The 20295-nt window shown below is 41.6% G+C and overlaps 1 protein-coding gene across 1 annotated transcript; it reads left to right on the forward strand.

Annotated features, from left to right (window-relative positions):
- Positions 1–656: 656 nt before the first annotated feature.
- Positions 657–5703, forward strand: LOC127595204 (mucolipin-3-like). Its single transcript, XM_052056841.1, has 4 exons — positions 657–802; positions 1638–1844; positions 3054–3184; positions 5104–5703. Exons 2-4 carry the CDS (start codon positions 1653–1655, stop codon positions 5138–5140), a joined length of 360 nt encoding a protein of 119 aa, XP_051912801.1. The 5' UTR covers positions 657–802; positions 1638–1652; the 3' UTR covers positions 5141–5703.
- The last annotated feature ends 14592 nt before the right edge of the window (positions 5704–20295 follow it).

Raw genomic sequence — 20295 nt, forward strand, 5'->3', positions numbered from 1 at the left:
ACGCCCACTAGTTCCCTAGTAAGATCATTTTGACGCTTATTTATGAACATGTCAGCCACAAAACGCTCACTCGTTCACTAGTAAGATCATTTTGACGCTAACTAGTGAACATGTAAGCCACAAAACGCCCACTAGTTCACTAGTAAGGTCATTTTGACGCTTACTAGTGAACATGTAAGCCACAAAACGCCCACTAGTTCACTAGTAAGATCATTTTGACGCTTACTAGTGAACATGTAAGGCCATAAATGTGCCCACTAGTTCACTAGTAAGTTCATTTTGAGGCTTACTAGTTGACATGTAAGCCACACATCGCGTACTAGTTCACTAGTAAGATCATTTTGAGGCTTACTAGTGAACATGTAAGCCACAAAACGCCCAATAGTTCACTAGTAAGATAATTTTGACGCTTACTAGTGAACATGTAAGCCACAAAACGCTCACTAGTTTACTAGTAAGGTCATTTTGACGCTTACTAGTTGACATGTAAGCCGATAAACGCCCACTAGTTCACTCGTAAGATCATTTTGAGGCTTACTCATTGACATGTAAGCCGCAAAACGCCCACTAGTTCACTAGTAAGGTCATTTTGAGGCACATGTTAGTAATTCAACTTTGTTGTTTGATTTGCACCGAGTTAAGAAAATGTGGTATTCCTCTCCATGATATCATCGTTTAGATCCTGATCGTAACTCTTCGAGCAGCCTTCCCCAACGTGATCCGCTTCTGCTGCTGTGTGGCCGTCATATATTTGGGCTACTGCTTCTGCGGCTGGATTGTGCTGGGACCGTACCATGTGAAGGTACCGCATCGATAAGTCAACCTTACTTTTAAGTACTGTCGAGCCTCAATTTAATGGACTACATCGAAGTGCTTTTTTTGTAGCTTTGAAACACCCAGTAGAGAACAAGCATTGTTTTGGACTTCTTTTGGAGCCTAAAAATCCCCAGTACACGACAACTTTACTTATGGAAAGTTTTTTTTTTTTTTTTTTTTTAAAGAAGAAAAAAAAAAGTTTGAAACTGATTTTTTAAAGTTCATTCAAACTTGCTGAGGGGGCGGATAATGCTTCCTGCGCCTTGATACGGGCAATTCCACAGCAAAAATACGTGCAATTCCACTCTTTTATGAATGCACTTCTTTTATGAATCGATGACATTGATAAGGGTTGTGAAAAAAAAAACTGAGCTGCAACAAAAATATTTTCAAAAGGACTACTAGTGCCTGATTTAAAAAGAAAAAAGCTATTAGTAGAGAGAACATGCGCCTGTTGAGCTGCATGCTTACAGCACTGCTAAGCTATTGTTTCTGCTTTGATGAGACAGTCGGCCCAGCCAACATGGCCGCCACATTGACTCGCATTTTAGCCTGCTCTAGTCTACTGTAACCCAACAACAAAATGAAGCTACGCTCTGAGTCGCCGAACGGTCTGAGTGCACCAGCGCCCGCTCGGAGTACTTGGGCCTACTACGCAACTATTTTTAATGTTGGTCATTTTGGTGCCACTTGGAGAGCTAAGTATTTTTCTTAAGTGTGGCACTTGGTGTAAAATGTTTGCCAACCTCAGGTGTGAAGAGATTTACTGTTTTCAGATCATGTTAAGAAGTGTTTTATTAGACTGTATCCTTGTGCTACAGTTCCGCTCCCTATCCATGGTGTCGGAATGCCTCTTCTCCCTCATCAATGGCGACGACATGTTCGTGACCTTCTCAGGAATGCAGGAGAGCAGCACTCTGGTGTGGCTCTTCAGCCAAGTGTACCTGTACACCTTCATCTCGCTCTTCATCTACATGGTGCTGTCGCTCTTCATCGCGCTCATCACCGGAGCCTACGAGGCCATCAAGGTAGGCCAGCAAACCCGACCTTTTTTTGTCTTAAAGCAGGTGTGCCCATTAGGTAGATCCTTATCTACCGGTAGATCTAAGACGGGTCCCAAGTAGATCCGAGGAGTGTCGAGAAGAAAAAAAACAAACAACCATTTGTTTGTCTTTGTACATGTTAGTAATATATTTTTGTGTTAATATACACTGCACACTAATCATCTTATCAGTCTCATTTTCACAAAAAAAATATATTTAAAAAATAAAATAAAGCAGGTAAATCTTAAATTCGCGCGTGTGTGTGTGCGCGCGTGCGCACGCCGGTAAGGGTAGATCCCGTGAGGTTAGTTGATCGAAAAGTAGATCTTCGATCCAAAATGTAGGTTTTCTAGCCTCTATTCCAGGGTTGTCAAACATACGGTACACGGGCCGGAACCGGCCCCCAAGGCAGTTCGATCAGGCCCGCAGGATCATTTAAAAGTGGAAAAATCCATAAAATGAATGAATATTTTTTTACAAGGTGCAATTCGTGGAGTATCCGCTGGCGGATACACTGTTTGATCAGAGTACAAGTCAACATTGTTTTGATCAGAGAAGAAGACAATAGCAGTCTCAGTCTGTCACTGAGACAGACCCAACACAGCAGACGCTATCAAGGACGTGTGAATACTTTATTCTTTACACATTTAATAGCACTCTCCTCAGTTTGTAAGGTGTAGGCAGGGATTCTATTTAGATTTTATATGCGCATGTGTAAATTGTTTAAAAACAAAAATTCTTTATGAACCCAGTTTAATCTGAAAATGCATTATGATATTTTTCAATACCAATTACGTTTTGTGCCTTTGTACAATCAGTTGGATCATATATGTGAATGATAAAAGTAAATTGCACATTTGTTTAAGGAAATCTAAGGTGCTTCATGAAATGTTTTGTAAAAGATACGTTTATTACATTTCCCTAATGTTCTTGTGCTTCTTTGACCAAAACAAAGAAAAGACATTATTTTGGTTATTTATCGCGGAGTATGGTACAATTTTATTGGTCCGGCCCAGTTGACATCTACAGAGACCGTATGTGGCCCACAATGTGAAATGAGTTTGAAACCCCTGCTCTATTCTGTTTTAACTACTTTCAGATGATTTAGGTTTGGGCATTGATCACGGAGAATTGAGTGGCATCCGGCTCTGGAAACCGAATGTAAATGTCAAACTTTTATATGTTGTCGTACAGCATCAGACCCAGGAGCCCATTCACATCACAGACCTGCATGCTTTCATAGCTGAGTGCACCGATGCGCCAAACTCCGGCAAGTTCAGGGGCCTGGAGACATCGCCGTGCTCCTTTTTCTGCTGCTGTGACAGGTAATGCAATACTTTTTCTGTTTGTTTGGGGGGGGGGGGGGTTGTAGTGAGTCCTATAAAATCAGAAATGCAACTGTGATATAAATAAGTAGTAGTGGCTTCGCTGTTGTGGTTGCTCAGTACACAATGGCTAAAGTGACAATTGAAATGAATAACAAAATAGAACATGAAGTAACTTCCTGCATGAGGTTGCGGGCAAGCCCTGCCGCAAATTGCGAATATTTGCAAATTACTGTCACACTCTCCTTACAAAAGGGTGTGTAACCGTTTATATTGTAAATGCCACAAAATGGCGGCATCTTAAGTACTCTGAATGTGAATCTCAAAATAGACACACTGATTACATAAAGCAGGGGTCCCCAAACTTTTTCCTGTGAGGGCCACATAACTTTTCCCTTCTCTGATGGGGGGCCGGTGCCAGTTTATAAAAAAGTGTGACGATCGTAGGGGAGCTAAAATTTTTTTATTGTTTTCCAGAAAAGCCACACATAACCAAATAACCCTTTCCAGGTTCTTTACAGAAAAAAGTCAGGAAACAAATAATAACACTAACACAAAAACAGGAAATAAATAATAACTAAATAACTCTCTCTGGGTTCTTCATAGAAAAAAAGCCATGGAACATTGTCACGTTGTACCTGAAGAGACAGAGTAATCGCTTCGTGTATAACCAAATAACTGAAAGTCGATCCCCGAAATAGCAGACACAGAAAGAGGTTTGTCAGAGAACAAAAGGAGTCTTTAATACAAACACAAAATTACCCGACCGGGAGAATAACAAAAAGTGCTGGTCAAAATAAGGACCAGGGATAAAATAAAGAGAACAACCGAAAACGCTTGCGGAAAAAATAGCAAGGAGGGTCTGATTAGACAATACTATAAATTTCACTCGAAAGAGGAATAACGACGCGCAATAATAGCCACAAGGCTAAGAGGCAATGAATAATACGAATAGGAATTGGGCGAGAGAATTTTGGCACGGCGTGGAATACTCCGGCAGTGAGTCAACTGCCAGAGCGCCCAAATAAAGCCCGTGTAATCAATCACAAATCGGTGGCAGGTGTGCAGAAAGCAAGCAAGAAGCCTGCCCCCTGCTGGCAAACACGGGACTTGACAAACATTAACTTTCTTAACCGATAAAAGTTCAGCTCAGTTGTCAGAGCAGAATCTCTCTGACACATGAGCAGTCTCTTAAAGTTCTTGTGTTCCTTCCTTATAATCCTTTTGTAGGTTCCAGTAGGCTTGTAGACACCGCTGTTTGCAGTTTTTTGGGGGCGTTTTTAACAGAGTGACGGGTCATTTTGACCCGAGGACAACAGGAGGGTTAGAGGGCCGGGCCAAATGTACGGGGCCGTAGTTTGGGGACCCCTGACATAAAGCATCAAGCCCACGCATCTAGCATGTAAACAATCGTGAAACCCATGTTCCATAAACAACTGAACTCAGTGGGTGAGTGTAATCAACACAGCCAAAATGCCTTCACATGAGGCTCATCGATACTATTAGCTAGCCTAATGGCCTATTTAACATTTTAACCACAAAGTGATGTGACATCACACACGAACAAACAGAATGATAACATTTTAGGTCATTCAGGAAAATTCTAACTGGCAAATAGAGCGCAAGAGCTGTGAGCAGTTGCATCAGTGAAGAAGCAAAACACTGATCTGCTGTGTTTCCCGTTGACCAGTCCTCAGGGTGCATTCAAATTCCACCAACAAAACAAGATATCTCAAACATCGATGTAAAAACACCACGAATGAACTAAATCAAACAACTACAGTAAGATTCCACCAGGTGGTACCAAAGTATGACTGGTGATACAAAAAGGGGACTTTGGGCTTTCCCCCCTGTCAGAGTCACATCAAACAGCTCTGGATACAATCTGAATACAAACCACCGTCTTGTATTTCCGTCAGGATGACAACATATGAGGACGTCCTGCTGGTGAACTGAGGAAGAATTCGGTTCAACTTACAAGAAGTCCCCTCTGGAACAAGCCTTTTTTTTCCTGGCACTTGACTGAAGGAGGAGGCGTCAATCAGTTGGACCAGGATTTTCCAATGAGGAATGCACGTCATGGATTCATCAGGAACAAGGTGCCTTGTGGGAAGGTGAAAGCACACATATTTATTTAATGGGCCTTGTGTCAGGCCAGCTCAGTGTTTTTTAGATTTTTCATCTTTTTAAAATTTACATTCACAAGAAAATATGTTTCAACCTGCTAGTTTATTAGCAGATTTCAAGCCGATCACTACGCACGAAACTTTGAGGCTGATCCAGTTTGACTGCGGCCTCGGAGGAAATGGCCTCTACACGGTATGCCTGTTAAGTGTTCTCACGTTTGAACCAGAACCATCACTTGAGACTTTTTTTTCCCTACTTTTTGGATTTCAAATTTATACTAAGGAAGAAGGATTACCTCGCTGGACCATAACTCGCTATTTGAAACATTTAATCATCGAAATACTTAAGATAGAGGCATAAACAAGAGAGCAATGGAGAGTATAGCTTATGAAGGGTGCATCCAAATATATAAGGATGTTATGGAAAATGTCATTTATTTCAATGGTTCACTTCAAACCTAATATGCGGTGGATTCACTACAGATAAAGTAGAATTTACTATGATTTTTTTTTCTCTGACTTTGATGGTTACAGTTTAGAACAAACACACTCGGAAGACATTTTATTTTTGATGTAAAATGGATTCGTTTCATCACTCTGTATCATTTGAGTTTTTAACTTTTTAAATTAAACTCCTGAAATAAATTTGAGATGCACCCGCATTATAAAAAATTTAAAGCCCCAAATTGGGTGTCATTTTTTTTTTTATCTATTTTTTTACTTTCTTGTTGAGAATCTCAGGTTGCACTTAGAATAGGCTGCAATAGCATCATATTTTCATTATGGTTGCTCTCATAGATTTTGCATGATGTACTCACAAATTCATAAAGCACTTGCTGTTCGATCATTCTTACTCAACAAAGAAACTGCTCTTTATTTTGACATGAGATTTCTACAGGAAACAATTTGGCACATTTTGGAAGGCAAACTTGAAGCAACCAACAGATTAACTAATGTATAGCAATTCGCTGTACACTATGTGGTCCTCCTGCACCCCCCTCCCCCACCCCCAGCTCCCACCCCTAAGTATGCTCTTGTCCACATTATGGCTGTTTTTCTATTACGTTTTGTATTTCATGAAACGCACAATCGTCAAAAGATTACTTTCGTTCGGATGACCTTCATTCATTTGTATTCAACAATCACTTCAGTGAAATGTTGAGAAACGTGTGAAATTTAGCCCTAAAGGATATATTATACATACCTGTATGTCTATAATATATCATACTGTAGAAGATATTAGGCACGTGCCTTTACACTGTCATGTTTTTTTTTTTAAATACGGTACCCATATTCTACACTTGATCACTACTTGGCAAAATGTAAACGAGTAGAAACATGATATCTTGTACACATGTTGCTGATTAAAGTGTCCTGGATCACCTTTGACGTTCATCATGTTTAGTCCTGGATCACCTTTGACATTGTACCATCATGCTTCAAACTTGTTCAAAAGAGGGTGTCAGTGAGTTATCTTTCGAAGGCTGCTTATGAGAAATTTGGACCATTCAAATGGTGACTTACGTTCCAAATGACGTGGTGTAAATCAAAGCGCTGTGTTGCAGTGTTCGAGCGTGTGTTGGATTCAGGTAGCTGTTCGGTGGAGTGACATTATATACTTTATTATTATAATTTTATGAATTTTTTTTAATTTAATTTTCTAACTTTATTTATAGTGAAGAGTTAAAAAGGAACGAGCCACGCTTTACTCCAACTAAGGAGGAACATTTAATTCTGTCATCAAACGCGATGACGTCATCCCCGCCTATTGATCATGAGGCGGATGTTTGCCTTCCCACCACTCAAAATCGTCATGCATTATGGAAAGCTCTGAAGATGCCTTCCCGCTACCTGCTTGGCCAGCAAGGTCATATGTGCTTTATCGAAGGAATGGGTCATAGCTTTCATTGTCTGTGATGCACAATGGAAGGTCTATGGATGTTTGTTGATGGTGCTTTGAACTCAGCATGGCTCACTCCGTGTGCTCTGTGATTTGGGTGGGACATTCTAAATTTTTAATTATGTCATTACTTTATTTTTTTAATAAACTATATTATAGACTATTGTCCTTACATGTTTTTAGGCATGGACGGCTGAAACAGAGTGATGGCATGTCCATTCATTTCAATTCTGTTTTGAGTTTGAGCATGGTCACAGAACAAATTCAACATGTATCTCAAAGCACCATTTTAGCGATTAATGTGCGCGGATCCTTGCAGACATGTTTTTGCTCATCAACATTTTGAACCTCACTAGTCACCTAGTAAGGTTTAGAAGATCCAACTAGTGTAACTAGTGGACATAATATGCCTTACTAGTGAGCTAGTGATCAATTTTTAAACTGACAAGTTCACTGCTAAGGCCAGAACACCTTAACTAGTGTACCCAGTGGACATTTGGCCCTTACAAGTGAGCATGTCAACTGTAACATGCGATCATTCATGTCTCAGTTGCGACTCGAACACCGACATGTTCACAAGTGGGCTGCATGCAAATGAAGCAGGCGGGACAAGAATTTTGATTGGTCAATATTCAGAGAATGAATATTCAGTCTTAAAGCTTTAACCCTTACGCATCCGGCTCATAATAACTGAAGAAGAATGTACAGAAGTGATTTTATAAAAACAATTCATACTTTTGATTAATCTTTCTCTCTCTCTCTCTCTCTCTCTCTCTCTCTCTCTCTCTCTCTCTCTCTCTCTCTCTCTCTCTCTCTCTCTCTCTCTCTCTCTCTCTCTCTCTCTCTCACTCTATATATATATATATATATATATAATACATGTATGTATATATACTGTATATATACAGGTATATATACTGTATATATAATGTTACAATAGAACAAATCTGAATGAAATATCTAATCAATTGCATTTTTAATACATTTTTGAAATGGTAAAGAGACTTTATGGACACCCTATATATATACACACACACACACAGTGGAGGGCAAAAGTAAAATAGAAAACACACACAATACTAATTGCGTATTAATTATCCATCCATCCATTTTGTGATCCGCTTTAACCTCACAAGGGTCGCCGGTTAGGGGGTGCTGGAGTCTATCCCAGCAGTCTTCGGGCAGTTGGCGGGGGACACCCTGAACTGGTTGCAAGCCAATTTCAAGGCACAGAGGGACGAACAACCATCCGCACTCACACCCAGGGACAATTTAGAGTGTTTAATCAATCTGCCATTCATGTTTTTGGAATGTGGGAGGAAACCGGAGTACTTGGAGATTTTGCACTTGTAAAATTGGATTGATTAACACTGTATGGATACTATACAGCATAGGTGTCAAAGTTAAGGGCCCAGATCTGACCTGCCACATTATTTTATGTGGCCCATGAAAGCAAATCAAACATGGCAACATCCATGACGATTGCTAAAATATATACCAACATTTAAAATTCTCATATGTAATAAATAAAAGAGATACTGAAAGCATTTTGTTGTGATTTTTCATTTGCAATTTCCCTTGCTGTTTGCAAGAACTTTTTGTTACCCTCATTCTTATCCTGGTAATTTTGTTACCAGCGTTTTATGTTGTACTTTATTGGCCGTGTGACCTTATTTTGTAACTAAAGCATTTTTATAATACAATTTCTTTTGGTATACGTATGAGGGATCCGCTCCTATTCCGGATTAGTCAGGCACCCAAATTGGCTGAAAGTAGACGTCTCATACGCAGCGAAGTTGAATTCCCATCAATGCCAGCATGTGTCACAAACCCCCACCTGTGAAACAAAGTCGTCAGTAAAACCCGTGTGTAGTTCGAATAAAAATACATACAAAAAAGCAACGACAAAAAATGGTAGTATCAGCGCTAAACTGGTCACTAACTCTTCTTAAATTAGCAATTGAAATGTTTATCGCGCGTGCTTCACTTTCACCGGCAGACCCTTGACGACAGGCACTCTCTATTGCCCTGCACCTTCGCCGAATACGTCTCAGGACGCTGTCCGCCATTGTTGTTCTAAAAAACTAAGTGGGCACAGAATTTCCAAAATCATTAGCCCTGACTGGTGGGATGATACTATTTTGAAACGTACAGCCAATAGGATACCGTTACATGTTTTCGTAATCATCCTTATTTGCATGTAATGCAAGTACAATGTAATGTCACTAGCACTACAAGTGGGCACATTTTTGGCCTTACATGTTCACTAGTAAGCGTCAAAATGATCTTACCAGTGAACTAGTGGGCACATTTATGGCCTTACATGTTCACTAGTAAGCGTCAAAATAATCTTATTAGTGAACTAGTGGGCGTTTTGCGGCTTACATGTCAACTAGTAAGCCTCAAAATGATCTTACTAGTGAACTAGTGGGCACATTTATGGCCTTACATGTTCACTAGTAAGCGTCAAAATGATCTTACTAGTGAACTAGTATTTATTTTTATTTTTTTTAGCATTACTACTATGCATACAGTGCATCATCCTATGTATGTTTGCACAAATGCCTGCTCTAATTCCTGATAGCCAAGCAGAGCTGCTCCTGTTCCCATTATGTGTGCTTAATATTTTGTAATGCATATTCTACTTGGCAGTATTTTTCTTTATTTTCAAGTTCAACATTAGATGTTTTATTTTTACATCACATGTTAAACTTACCCCGAGCATTGTAAAAAGTGGTTTCATTTAATTTAGTTAATTACCGTACGTTTTTCAGTCTAAAATTCAATTGAAAATGTTTCGATATAATAATATCCTCATCAAACACACCAGTCTTTTTTGTCTCTTATCTGCGACAAGCATTCACATACACTCATCCTGGGATTTGCTCTTTCTTATTAAATCTTGTTAATTACTTTGCACTTTGTGAATGTTTTGAAGATTACATTTTTTTCCAAAAATTGTCTCACAAATGTATTCAACCTCTTTCACAACTCTGACTTTTACCAGATAACCAGCACAAACTAAAACCAACCAGCAAACATACATGCTCACCTTGGTGAGTTTTACCAGGTCACCATACTAGTACATACTGCCACTAAATGGATAGCGGAAAACAAAAAAAAGGTTCATTTATCACTACACTATAAATGAGCTATAGTGTTGACGGTGAGTCTTTGTAAATGGTTGTCTGTCTCTGAGTCCTAAAACAGTGTATGCTTTATGAAATAAATATATTTTTTCCCAATTGCAAAGCAGAGACAATCTTTTTTTTTTTTTACAACTGAGACTGTTACGGCTTTGTAATACACATTTTCCTTTGTCTACGGGGAGTCACTAGTTTTCATGTCATCAAAAGGATTAAGGCCTACTCCAATAATTTATAGTCATTCAAAATTGCATCATAAACTGAACTTTCTTGCTGTGGAAAAAAAATACCACAAACCACAGGTAGCATTGTGACTTTCCTAATTTTCTTTTCATAAAACGACAACTAGTCAAACTAAAACAATGCCCTAAGTAATTGGAATGCCATTGTCATTAAACCAAAAGATAAAAAATTGAACCCACATTCTGAATGAATTAAACACCATTGTGAATGAAATCACTGTCGAGGATTTTAATTTTGGGCGGCCCTATGATTGACTGGTTAGCGCATGGCATCACAGTGGAGAGGTGCAGAGTTCGATTCTGGCATGATTGATTTATTGGAAAGGCCCATCACAGTCATTCTCATGCTTCTATGTAGAATTATCAACAGGCCAGTGTTTCTCTCTGTTGTCACGGTAAAAATAGTAATGTATTAAAAAGTTAAAAAGATAATACTCGGCCACAAAAAGGAAAAAAATATATTATCTGCCGTCATCAGCGGATCAGTCTTGCTCATCCATCTTAACTGCTTTTATAGGTTATTTGGTCATATGCAGTCAGTGCAGTCTAAGCATTCTTGTAGAGCTAGCTTTGCTTCATCTGTCCATTTTTTCACAGTTTTAACAACCGGTTTAACACATTTGAGTTTCTGTCTGTATGTAGGTATTAAGTGGATTAAATTGTGGTCAGAAAGACCCAATGCTGCACGGGCGACTGATCGGTATGCATTTTTGATTGTTGAATAGCTGTGGTCTAGAATGTTGCCTTCTCTGGTGAAACAGTCGATGTGCTGCTTATATCTGGGAATTTCACGGTTAAGGTGTGCTCTATTAAAATCGCCCAAAATGATCAGGGGTGACTCTGGGTATTTTAGTTCGAGTTTGTTTACTTGTTCGGCTAGCGTTTTGTATCGCCGTGTTAGCGTTAGCTTGTGGCGCAATGTAAACACTGACTAGTAAAAAGGAGGTGAACTCACGTGGCGAGTAGAATGGCTTGCAGTTTAAAGACAGCGACTCCAGGTCCGGGCTGCAGTGTGCGTCGAGCTTCGTGACATCAGTGCACCATTCTTCGTTGATATAGAAGCAAATCCCACCACCTTTCGATTTCCCTGATAGCTCCGTGTCGCGGTCGGCTCGGAGAAGGCGGAAGCCGGTAGATGTAGCGCGGAATCCGGGTGGCGGTCACTGAGCCAGGTTTCAGTGAAGCAGAGCGCAGCAGAACGTGCAAAGGTTTTGTTGGTCTTTGTGAGAAGAAGTTCATCCATCTTAGTTGGCAGAGATCGTAGATTAGCAAGATGGATCGATGGGATGGTGAAAAAAGGCCGAGCGTAGCCTCCCCAATGCGCAGCAACTTTTCCCTCGTGTAAGTAAGCCGCTCAGGGTCGGCAAAAATAAACGAAAATGACAAAAACAGGGATAATACTAGGGAGCGTGTGACTGAGGCTGCCATACCTGTCGGCGCCTGATGGCGTTTATTATCCGTTGTATTCTTTGCGTTCACTAACAGATGTAATGCAGAGGACCGCAGCAGCGCGACTTTGTGTGTATAAACACGGACACCCTGATTAGGAAAGGACAGTTTCCTACTCAGGAAACTGAGGTCTTTTGGGGTTCAGGGGTCACTCCTTAAGATGTTCTATCCACTCGGTGGTGGCCTCGGCCATCCATTATGGCATTGTCTGCTGGTCAGGCAGCATCTCAGCCCGGGACAGAAAGAGACTGGAGCGACTGGTCAGGAAGGCCAGTTCTGTCCTGGGTTGCTCCCTTGACACTCTGGAGGAGGTGGGCAACAGAAGGATGCTAACTAAGCTAAAAGCTATGATGGCCAGTCCCTCCCACCCCCTCCAGCCCACCCTGACAGCACTTGGTAGCTCCATCAGCCAGAGACTGTTACACCCGCGCTGCAAGAAGGAGAGATACCGACGCTGGTTCCTACCGACTGCTGTCAGGCTGATGAATAAAAAATAACAATCATAATAATAATTAAATGATGTGAAGGAAAATTGTAAATAGTACTGCGATTTATCCATTTTGTGTTCATATTGCATTTAATTGAAAGATGTTTGTTGTTTTTTTTCTCTTTCTTCTTTCTACATACATTCTTGCTGCTGGAGGCTGTAAATTTCCGTAGTGTGGGACGAAAAAAGGATATCTTATCTTATCTTAATGTTTGACTAACCGGAGACCCTGTCTGAGGAGGGCATGTGGCGATAACGATGCGCTGATTGGCTCATTTGAATTTAAGGTGTGCCATACCTTAGCGTCAGCATATACGATGCGCTGATTGGCCCATTTGAATTTAAGGTGTGCCCATACCTAAGCGTCAGCATATACGATACGCTGATTGGCTCATTTGAATTTAAGGTGTGCCCATACTTAACCGTCAGCACGCGTCTCTCCCAATACACACGCATTCAAAATGCCTCGGACGGCGGTCGGAACCGGTCAGCGGCGAAGGGCGCGCATCGGACGATACCCGCCGTCGAACCCGAGCGTCGCGGGGGGCAAAAACGAGACGGCCGAACACCCGCATAGTGCGCAGGATTTTACAGCAGGTAACATAACGCGACGCTCGGGTTCGACGGCGGGTATCGTCCGAGGCGCGCCCTTCGGGTCGCCGCGCGCGGCGGGTCGACGGCCGCGCCATCTTGCAACACACTGTCAGACGAGGGCTCGGAACGCCCCAGTGCGCATGCAAATTAGCCATGTGCGCGAAAGCCGCGCGCGGGTTTCGAAATGTACCACCTTGTCTTGTCGTCCGAAATGAAAAATAAAATAATTTGCCCGCCCGCCGCCCCCTCTCTCTTAAAACTACTCGTCCGAGGCATTTTGAATGCGTGTGCATTGGGATAGACGCGTGCTGACAGCTGACGGTTATGTATGGGAACACCTTAAATTCAAATGAGCCAATCAGCGTATCGTATATGCTGACGCTGTGTGCAGTTCTGGCGTCGCGCATGCGACAGTTTATTTTCCCAATAAACTGCACGCCATTCTACTCGCCACGTGAGTTCACCTCCTTTTTACTAGTCGGTGTTTACATTGCGCCACAAGCTAACGCTAACACGGCGATTCAAAATGGAGGATTGTGTCAGGAAACAGACGCATGCGCAACGCCACAGTGTGCTCACAGCTTCAGCCCAGGAGAGCCGCTCACAGACAATTGGACAAAACGAATCGCGAGAGGTTTCGATTGTGTGCAGTTCTGCTCCCGTCTACCCGGGGTTCTTTGCAGCTGTTTAACAGCATAACACCGCAAGCTAAATGAACGTCACAATGGCGTCCTCAAATAATATTTGCATGCCTCAGACATTGCATTCACTTTCCACTAAAATCCTCGTGGCGGCCCGAAGGGTGCGCCTCGGACGATACCCGCCGTCGAACCCGAGAGTCGCTGGGGGCAAAAACGAGACGGCCGAACACCCGCATAGTGCGCAGGATTTTTCCACTGTCTTCCCGGGGTCCTTTGCAGCTATTTAACAGCAGGACACCGCAAGGTAAATGAGCGTCACAATGGCGTCCTCAAATAATATTTGCATGCCTCAGACATTGCATTCACTTATAGTGGAAGAACAGCACTGCACAGTCCTGTGCTCCTTGTGTCAGTATTTAAAATGGTTCTTAACTCCTCTTCTGATATATTTTTACGTGATTTCAGAGGGGATTTGAAAAGGGGAATTGTACACATGAAAAGGATATTTTTGTTTTCATGTTTAGTATTATTTTGGTAAAATTAGTGCTTTGTTTTTTGTTAAAGTAAGGGAAAAAAGACAACTACTGTTTAACAAAGTTAAAGTAAAAATGTCTTATTTCCCTAAAAGGGCTATTTGTATTATTAAGCAGGCACAACTTAACAAAATAAGAGTTCCTGTGCCTCAACACAATACCTCTCATTATTTGCTGTGTACTGGCAAAGTGAATAATTGTTATTTTCATGCACCCCATTATTGATTGGTTGTGAGGAGTGTTGATTTGTATAAGCTTGGCTTTACCATACTAAATGGGCATATAGCCCTGCTACCCATGATTCCCGAGCATGGAATTGGACCTTGGTCTTATTAAAAAAAACAAAAGTGGACCTACAGCATTTCTAGTTGAGGACCACTGGCCTAAAGTAACCATTACATCTTGCTGCAACAGCGGATAGAGGTAACCTTAAAAATAAAAAAAATAAAAAACGTGAGTAACTTTTTAATGCCTTTGAAAATTATACATTTTTTAAAAAGTATTTACAGTATGTGAACTGAATAAAAAAGTTACTCATTAAGGTGAAAGTAAAATTATATATAATATGTTGTGGTCACTTAACAGTCCTGAGGCCGGTTGTTAGAATCCGAGCTTGGGCCTCCAGAAGTTTGCATGCACTCTCCATGTTTGTTGGGATTTTATGCCTGTACTCTGGCTTCCTCCTGCATTCCAAAACCACACTTTTTGGGTTAATTGAAAACTAAGAACAAATCCTTAGGTGTGAATTGATGTTTGTCGATAAGTGCCCTGCAATAGAGAGGTGACCAGTCCAGGGTTTATCATGCCTATCATCGGGATTGAGCTGGGATAGGATCCGGGTCACCTGTGACTCTCATGAGCAATATAGAAAATAGATGAACGAATGTTACAGTTGTTTCCTTCAATTTACACACCTTAGGCAAGTTATAAAATCATTTCCAGAACGTTTAAAAAAAAAAAGTTTTTACGGTGTTTTAACACATTTTTTAAATGATCAAACACGGTTAAAATGTATCATACAGTATATTAAGATAGAAATATCAACAAATAAAAATATTTGTACTCATAACGACTCGCGACGGCGATGATGAAGCAGCCATAACACAGTACAGTCCTGTTACAAGCCTGAAATAAAGGTGTTTTCTTGGTAAAAAAAAGTATGACCAACCTGGTGTTGAAATTGACCATTGAAAATGTCATGTATACATGAGCATATAGTACGTCTGCATATAAACATAGTCTCCGTGCTTTTGCATCAGTGACTTTTTTGTTGTTTGTATTTCTCACAAACATCTTTTTGGGCAGGTGTTGGCTGCTTGTGTTTTTTTTTTCTGTTGCAAACCCGGGTGGCTCCGCCATTGTTGTTTTGGAACTGCAGTGTGGAGGTGACTGATCGAGCGTGTGAGTGTGGTTGCTTTGTATGTGGTGAGTATAGTTTCTTTGGATTTTCCCCAGTGAGTGGTTGTTAAGGCTTTAAGTATTTTGTTTGATTGCTTGGCGCGGGTTAGAGTGTGTTGTGTGTGTTTTGAGAAGGTGAGTTTGGGGTCCCATGTTAATCCCAGTATTTTGGGTTCGCGGACTGTGGGTAGGGTGGTGTTATCTATTTGTAAAGTGAGCCTGTTGCTGTATTCTGCCGGATCCGGTGTGAACAGAGTGGTGGTGGTTTTGTCTGCGTTGAGTGTGAGTTGGTTCTGTTTTGTCCAGTTGTATATGTCGTGGAGATATTTTTGTACTTGTTGTTGTGCCTGTTGTGGTTTGACATGTGTGGATAGAATGGTGATGTCGTCTGCATATGTAACTGTGTGTACATTTGGAGGTGGTTGTGGTAAGTCTGCCATGTATATGTTGAATAGTGTTGGTGAAAGTACTCCCCCCTGTGGTACCCCCGTTTTCGTGTTTCTATGTTCTGATGTTTCCCCCCGGTATTGAGTGTATTGTCTGCGTCCCCTTATGTAGTTGAAGATGTATTTGATGATGATGTTTGGGGTGTTAGTGTTGTTGAGTTTGTTTGTGAGTGTGTGTAGGTTTACCGTGTCAAAGGCTTTGGACATGTCTAGGGCTATGGCAACTGTTCGTTGTGGTGGTTTTTGTTGATTGAAACATGTGGCTATGATGTTGTGTATGTGGTGTAGTGCTGTGGTTGTGGAGTGTTGTTTTCGGAAGCCGTGTTGGTGAGAGGGTAGTTGAGTGTTGTTGGTAATGAAGGGTAGTATTACCTTTTCCATTGTTTTGGCTATTGGGCTGTGTAGTGCTATTGGTCTGTAAGATGGGCCGAGTGCGTGGTTTTTGTTGGGTTTTGGTATTGGGATTATTTTTGCAGTCTTCCATATTGCGGGGATGGTGTTGGTGTTGAGTGATGTGTTGTAAGTGTGTGTGAGTAGTGTTATTGCTTTGGGGCCTAGGTGTTTCAGATGTCTGATGTTTATGTTGTCTGGGCCTGTGGAGTTGTTGCTTTTGGAGCGTTGTAGTGCTTGTTTGACTTGTTGTTCTGTGATGGTTATGGGCGTGGTGTTGAGTTTTCGTATTTTGCGTTGTAGTTGTCTGTATGTTCTGTTGGTTTTGTGTTGTATTATGTTGGTGAATTGTTTGTTGAATGCTCGTGCTTTCTGTTTGTTGGATATTGCCGTGTGTTGTCCGAACTGTATTGTGGTGTTTTCTGGTGCTTTTTGTTCTTTGTTTGATAGTCTTGTTACTGTGTTGTTTGTGTCTGTGGTTCCATGCATCCGTTAAGTGTTCTTTCCATAGCTCTTGTTTGTGTTTTTGGATTTGTGTGTCTATTTCTTTGTTTAGGTCTGTGATGCGTGGGTCTTGGTGGTTTTGTTGTCTGATGTCGTTTCTTTGGCTGATGAGTGTTCTGATGTGTTGTGGTAGGAGAAGTGATTTGCTTTTTATTTTTCCGTGGGGTATGTGGTGTTTGTCTGCTGTAAGTATGAGGTTTGTGAGCATGGTGTTGGCTGTGTGGATGTTGTCAGGTATGGTTAAGTTCTCCAGTGCTGATTCTATTTCAGAGGTGTATGCTTCCCAGTCTGCTTTCCTGTAATTTGTGTAAGTTTGAAGGTGTTGTTGTAGGCGGAAAGGAGCACGCGTGTTGTGTGTGATTTTGATAGGAAGGTGGTCTGAACTGAGTGCGTGTATTGTGGTCCATGTTGTTCTGTTTGTGATGCTGTTGCTGGCTGTTGTGATGTCCGGTGATGTTGGTTGTTGGTTGATGTTTGTAGGTTTTCTGGTGGGTGTGTTTGCGTTTAGAGTGATTTGTTGGGAGTTTTGTAGTATGTCTGCAATGTGGGTGCCTCTGTGGTCGTCGTAGGGAGAGTGCCATTGTGTTGAGTGAGCGTTGATGTCTGCGGTTAGAATGGTGTTGTTCAGCGAGTTTATGTATTGGAAGGTGTTGGTGATGTCTGTGTCTTCTGTGGCGTGGTCTGGTCGGGTGGTATCTCTGGGGGGTATATACATGTTGCATATGTGTAGTCTTTTGTGGTTGGTTATGTGAATCTTTACGGTTTGAATTTCTGTAGTGTTGGTGTTAATGTTGTTGGGGATGTTCATGGGAGTGAATGTGACTGATTTGTGAATGTATGTGAGCAGTCCTCCTCCTCCCTTGTGTTCTCTGTCTTTCCTAATGCTGGTGTAGTTGGTGAGACGAGGTGTGTTGTGTTGTTTTTCTAGTTTGGTTTCTTGTATGGTGATGATGTCTGCGTGCTGTTGTGAGGCGAGTTCTTCTAGTTCTGTTTTCTTGTTTTGGATGCCGTTGATGTTTATTTGTAGTATGGTCAGTGTGTGTTTGTTGTTTTTGTTGGTGGGTGTTGTTCTTTGTGGGTTGTTCGGGGGTTGTGGTGTTGGGGTGTTTGTTGTTTGCGTGTGTGTTCTGCATGTCCACGTGTTTGTGTATTGGCGGGTGGTGATGCCGGAGCAATGTCTGTGTATCCAGTGTGGGTGTGTTGAGTTGCATCTGAGTGAGGTTTGTCTGCGTGTGATGATTCTATTGCAGCTATTGCAGGTCCAGGTTTGGGGGGGTGGTCTTGTGTTTGTTGTATCTCTGTTGGAGTTGTCTGTCCGTGTTGCCTTTGAGGGTAGTGTTGGTGAGGCGAGTGTGTTGTTTTGGTCTGTTTGTGCTCTGCTGCCTGTTGGTGTCCTACGAGGTGTTGTTGTTCGTGGTGGTGTTTTGGGATGTAGTCTGCATTTCCATGTTATGTTGTATTGTCTAGTGTTTATGTTTGTGCAATGTTTGTGCAATGTTTGTGTACCCAGTGTGGTGTGTGGTGGTTGCATCTGAAGGATGTCTGTCTTCTTGTAATCTGTTGTGTGCAAATGTCGCATGTCCAGGTAGTTTGTTGTGTGTGTGTTTGTTGCGTGCGTGAGAGTGTCTGTGTGGGCCCCGGATTTGTCTCTATGTCCCCCGCCTGGAGCAAAAGGTCCGCCCGCCACCCTGCCAGGTTCAGGGGGCGGTTAGCCGAAAAAAAAAAAAACGGCCGTAAGGGCACCCCGTTCGGGGTGCAGGGATTGGTTCCTTGATTTGTCCCCCCGTTCGGGGGGAACCCTCCAACTGCGAGTAAGCCAAGGCGTTTGGAGGTACAGCAGTGTGATCGAGCAGATTAGATAGAGTAGAATTTGAATGGGGCTTCACTGATTTATTTCATACAATTCATATCTAAAACACAGTTGAAAAATATTTGATAAAATATTTAAATACAAGAACTATATCAAGAAATTAACAAAACATAGTTTTTTTAGTTAGGAGAAAAGTCTAAAAACATATCACAAATGACAAACGTTGTGCCTCTCCTCCTCCTGTTCTTCAATGAAGCTGATCACCCTCCAGCTCCCGTTAGAAACATCGTGCTGCTGAAGGTGTGCCGGCAGAATGGTTGTGATACAGGAGGTGCTGTGGACTCTCCCAGAAACGAGGACCTAGTTTAGTTGTAGATCCAGTAAAACATAGTGCAAATGTGACATTATTTATAATGCACAGTTACAGTCTTGTGAATATTAAAAAATGTACTTCATGTAATGCAGGAAGCGAATATTTCAAACGAACTAAGGCAGCAAACAGTAAGAGCAAAATCGTGTTCCAAACATTAACTCTTTTTTTAAATGTCAATTAGCTTGTGAGTAATAAGACAAAATGTGACTGTCAGACAGAGAACTGTCAGAGCAAACGGCAGATTTTAGAAAGTCCTGCCGAAATAAATCTGCACCCGACTGCGACTGTCAGCGTTGAACTGCCGCCATTGCTGTCAAAGTCAGACACATCTCCAAAATTGTTGGAGCAAATTTTTAAGCAGGCTTCATCTTGATAAATTGACCACGTATTTGACATTTACACCATAACGTTACCGCCTAAAATAATCGTAAAACAAAATTTTGTGTAACAACAAGAGTAATATGTACCCCAAAAGCTTTCAAAGCGTCTGAAAGTTTTCTCCTCCGTTTTTGTTGGGGCTTGGCTCGAAATGCATCATGATTGGCCGCCCGAAGTCCACGTGTCTGTCGGACGTGCTCTCATTGGTCTACAATACCATCACGGATGAATAAATACTCAAAGGGCTTGCCAGGCAAGCCCTTTGAACCCTTTAAATACTCAATGGGCTTGCCTGGCAAGCCCTTTGAGTATTTATTCCATATTGCCCACTAGTTCACTCGTAAGGTCATTTTGACGCTTACTAGTGAACATGTAAGGCCATAAATGTGCCCACTAGTTCACTAGTAAGATCATTTTGAGGCTTACTAGTTGACATGTAAGCCACAAAACGCCCGCTAGTTCACTAGTAAGATAATTTTGAGGCTTCTAATGAACATGTAAGCCACAGAACGCCCACTAGTTCACTAGTAAGATCATTTTGACGCTTACTAGTGAACATGTAAGCCACAAAACGCTCACTAGTTCACTAGTAAGGTCATTTTGACGCTTACTAGTGAACATGTAAGCCACAAAACGCTCACTGGTTCACTAGTAAGGTAATTTTGACGCTTACTAGTGAACATGTAAGCCACAA

This window comes from Hippocampus zosterae, unplaced genomic scaffold (assembly GCF_025434085.1).
Source record: "Hippocampus zosterae strain Florida unplaced genomic scaffold, ASM2543408v3 HiC_scaffold_50, whole genome shotgun sequence".
NCBI classification, from domain to species: Eukaryota; Metazoa; Chordata; class Actinopteri; order Syngnathiformes; family Syngnathidae; genus Hippocampus; species Hippocampus zosterae.

What these genes read in the sequence shown, in the direction of transcription:
- LOC127595204 (XM_052056841.1), top strand. Translation starts at nt 1,653, where the DNA reads ATGGTGTCGGAATGCCTCTTCTCCCTCATCAATGGCGACGACATGTTC. An exon ending in GAGCCTACGAGGCCATCAAG is followed by an intron (nt 1,845 to 3,053) that starts GTAGGCCAGCAA and finishes GTTGTCGTACAG; the next exon opens with CATCAGACCCAGGAGCCCAT. An exon ending in TTTTTCTGCTGCTGTGACAG is followed by an intron (nt 3,185 to 5,103) that starts GTAATGCAATAC and finishes TATTTCCGTCAG; the next exon opens with GATGACAACATATGAGGACG.